General features: G+C 66.2%; 1 protein-coding gene across 1 annotated transcript in view; it reads left to right on the top strand.

Annotated features, from left to right (window-relative positions):
- The window catches only part of GRAMD1A (GRAM domain containing 1A), a 9132-nt gene extending 6646 nt beyond the window's left edge, over window positions 1–2486 (top strand). Inside the window, exons 14-17 of the mRNA XM_006038561.3 lie at window positions 45–132; window positions 1152–1259; window positions 1336–1456; window positions 1661–2486. Of these exons, the coding sequence (XP_006038623.1) occupies window positions 45–132; window positions 1152–1259; window positions 1336–1456; window positions 1661–1747 (404 nt within the window). The 3' untranslated portion in view covers window positions 1748–2486. The remainder of the gene's footprint in view (window positions 1–44; window positions 133–1151; window positions 1260–1335; window positions 1457–1660) is intronic.
- The last annotated feature ends 65 nt before the right edge of the window (window positions 2487–2551 follow it).

Below are 2551 nucleotides of genomic sequence, written 5' to 3'. Positions count from 1 at the left end.
GGGGGGGCACTGGTTTTTCCCCCCCCCCCCCCCCCCTGCCATAGGCAGCTTGTCGGCACGGCTGACGGAGCAGGTGCTGGAGCGTGGGCCAGGCCACAGCATCTCCACCATCATCCTCGTCATCAGCCTGGTGTAAGGGAGGTTCAGAGGGGGACAGGACTGGGGTTGGAGCTGGGGGGGCGCTGGCATGGCTGTGGAGCCCAGACAGTGCTGGGCGGGGGGTAATGCAGCTGGGCGACTCCAGGGGGGCTGAGGCTGGAGCAGGGGAGGTGGGCACAGCTGGGGCAGGAGTTGCCCTGGTAGGGGGTGAGGGGCTTGAGCGCGGGAGCTGTCTCATGTCGCTCCCTTCCTTCTCCTGCGCCCTCAGGATCTGTGTGAGGTACTGGACACCTGCCTTTTGACTCCGTGACCCCCGCCTGACCTGCCCCTAGTGATTGCCTTGCCCTGACCCCACAACCCCGTGCGCCCTCATCCTGATCTCTACCCTGACCCCAGTGACTACCCAACCCTGATCTTATGACTCCTGCGCCCCCTGAGCTGCCCTGCCATGATGTGACCTGACCCTAGTGACTCCCCCGCACCCTGTCCCCAGCAACCCCTGCCCTTCGACCCCCTCTAGCTCAAGTCTCTCCTGTTCCTACCCCTATTTGCCCTGTGTGCCCCCCAGCCCCCTCTGTGAGGGAGACCTGGGTGGGCGGCCGGCTTTGCATGCTGCACCCTGGTCGGCCAGACAGATTGAGTACTTCCGCTGCTGGGGCTGGCACCAGCCAATCAGGACACTGCATGCAAATTAACCCCCCTCCCACTTTTGTTCTTAAAGGGATGGGTCTGGGAATAACGACCTGCAAACCATTCTAGCCCTAGACCTGTTATTCCCACCTCGGGTGGGGGGGCAGGGGCCCGAACACCTGCGTCCTCTAGCTCTGGGAAGGGAGTAGGGGCTGGGGTGCTAGAGACGGTCGGGGTGGGGGCTGGGAGCCCAGACACCTGGGTTCTCTGCAGCTCTGGGAGGGGACTGGGGGCTATGGGGAAGGGGCAAGGGCTGGGAGCCTGGATGCCTGGTTTCTGTCCAGTTTGGGAAGATAATTTGTGCAGGGTGGGAGCGTGGATGCCTGGGTTCTGGGCCAGGGCTGATGCCTGCTGTCCTGCAGCCTGGTGGTGCTGGTCGTCCTCAACATGCTGCTCTTCTACCGGCTCTGGGCACTGGAGCAGGCGGCGCGCACCGTGGAGGCCTGGCAGGCCTACGCCCTGGCCAAGGGGTGCGTCAGGGGTGCAGGGTGGGGTCCCAGAGGGGATGGGGGTGTCCTCAGCAACCCCTGACTTCTGACCCTGCAGGAAGCTGCCACAGACATCGGCTGAGTGGGCTGAGGTCCTGGAGCTGCAGCGCCGGTTCCAGCGCGTCGAGGTGCAGAAGTGGCGCCAGATCCTGCGTGCCTCCGTGGAGCTGCTGGACGAGGTGCTGGGGGGCGGGGGGCCGAGCCTGGATGCCTGGGCTCTCTCCAGCCCCAGGGAGGTGAAAGGCAGGAGCCCGAACACCTGGGTTCTCTCCGGCCCCGGCGGGTAGCAGGGCCGGGGAGGTGAAAGCTGGGGGCCCCAATACCTGGGCCCAGGTCTCATAGCCAACTCTCCCCTTCCCGCTGACCGTGCCCACTGCCCACAGATGAAGCTGTCCCTGGAGAAGCTGCAGCAGGGCATCGCCAGAGCTGAGCCAGAACTGGAGCCGCACCAGGACGGCGCCTTCTCCTGAGGATGGGCCCCGGGGCCGGAGCCAGGCCTGGGACTTGCCGGCCCCGGGGTGTGGACCCCCTGGCCCCTGCCCCTGTGGCTGGGCTGTGCAGAGCTGCTCCCACCCAGACACTGGGGAGTGTCTCCTGCCCCCCTGCCTCCCACCCCAGCTGGTCTAGGGCGGGGGCAACCACTGTGGGTCTCCAGTCCCCCATTAGGGAGCAGCTCCATGCTGGGAGACATACAGGGTTGAGGCCTCTACCATCCCCCAGCCTGAAGCCCAGCCACCTGGGTTCTCCCTGCAGCTCTGGGGTGGGGGGGGAGCAGGATGCCTGGTTTCGGGGGGTGGGGGGGGAGATCTAGGCTCCTCTCCTTGAAGAGGAGCCAGGGGCTGGGACACCTGGGTTGCATCCCCCCTGCGCTGCCATCCTTGTGCTGTGCCTGGGGGGGCTGGGTCTGACGTCCTCCCTGTGCCAGGGGGATTTGGCCTGGGAGTCAGTATTAGGGCTCCACTTAGGGTTGGGGTCAAGGGTCAGAGGCCAGGGGTCGGCTGTGCCACAGGTGCTATTTATTAGAGACAAATAAAGGGTGCAGAGGTGCCACCAGGACCCGCGTGTCTGCGTCCATGTGTGCTGGCGGAGGCTAAGAGCCCATGCATGTCCTGGCCCCACAGCAGCACGCTGCAGTGTGGGGGGAGGCTGGGCTGGGGGAGCAGCGCTGTGCAGTGCGGAGGGGGCTGCTCGCTGGCGTGATGCGAGGGCCCCCCCGCTCAGGGTCACCGCTCCCATTGCCCAGGGCTCTCCGGGCAGCCAGAGCGCCCCACGCT

Source organism: Alligator sinensis, unplaced genomic scaffold, assembly GCF_000455745.1.
Source record: "Alligator sinensis unplaced genomic scaffold, ASM45574v1 scaffold1608_1, whole genome shotgun sequence".
NCBI classification, from domain to species: Eukaryota; Metazoa; Chordata; order Crocodylia; family Alligatoridae; genus Alligator; species Alligator sinensis.
The sequence above is the reverse complement of the archived record's forward strand: the minus strand, read 5'-3'. Positions and strand labels throughout refer to the sequence as shown.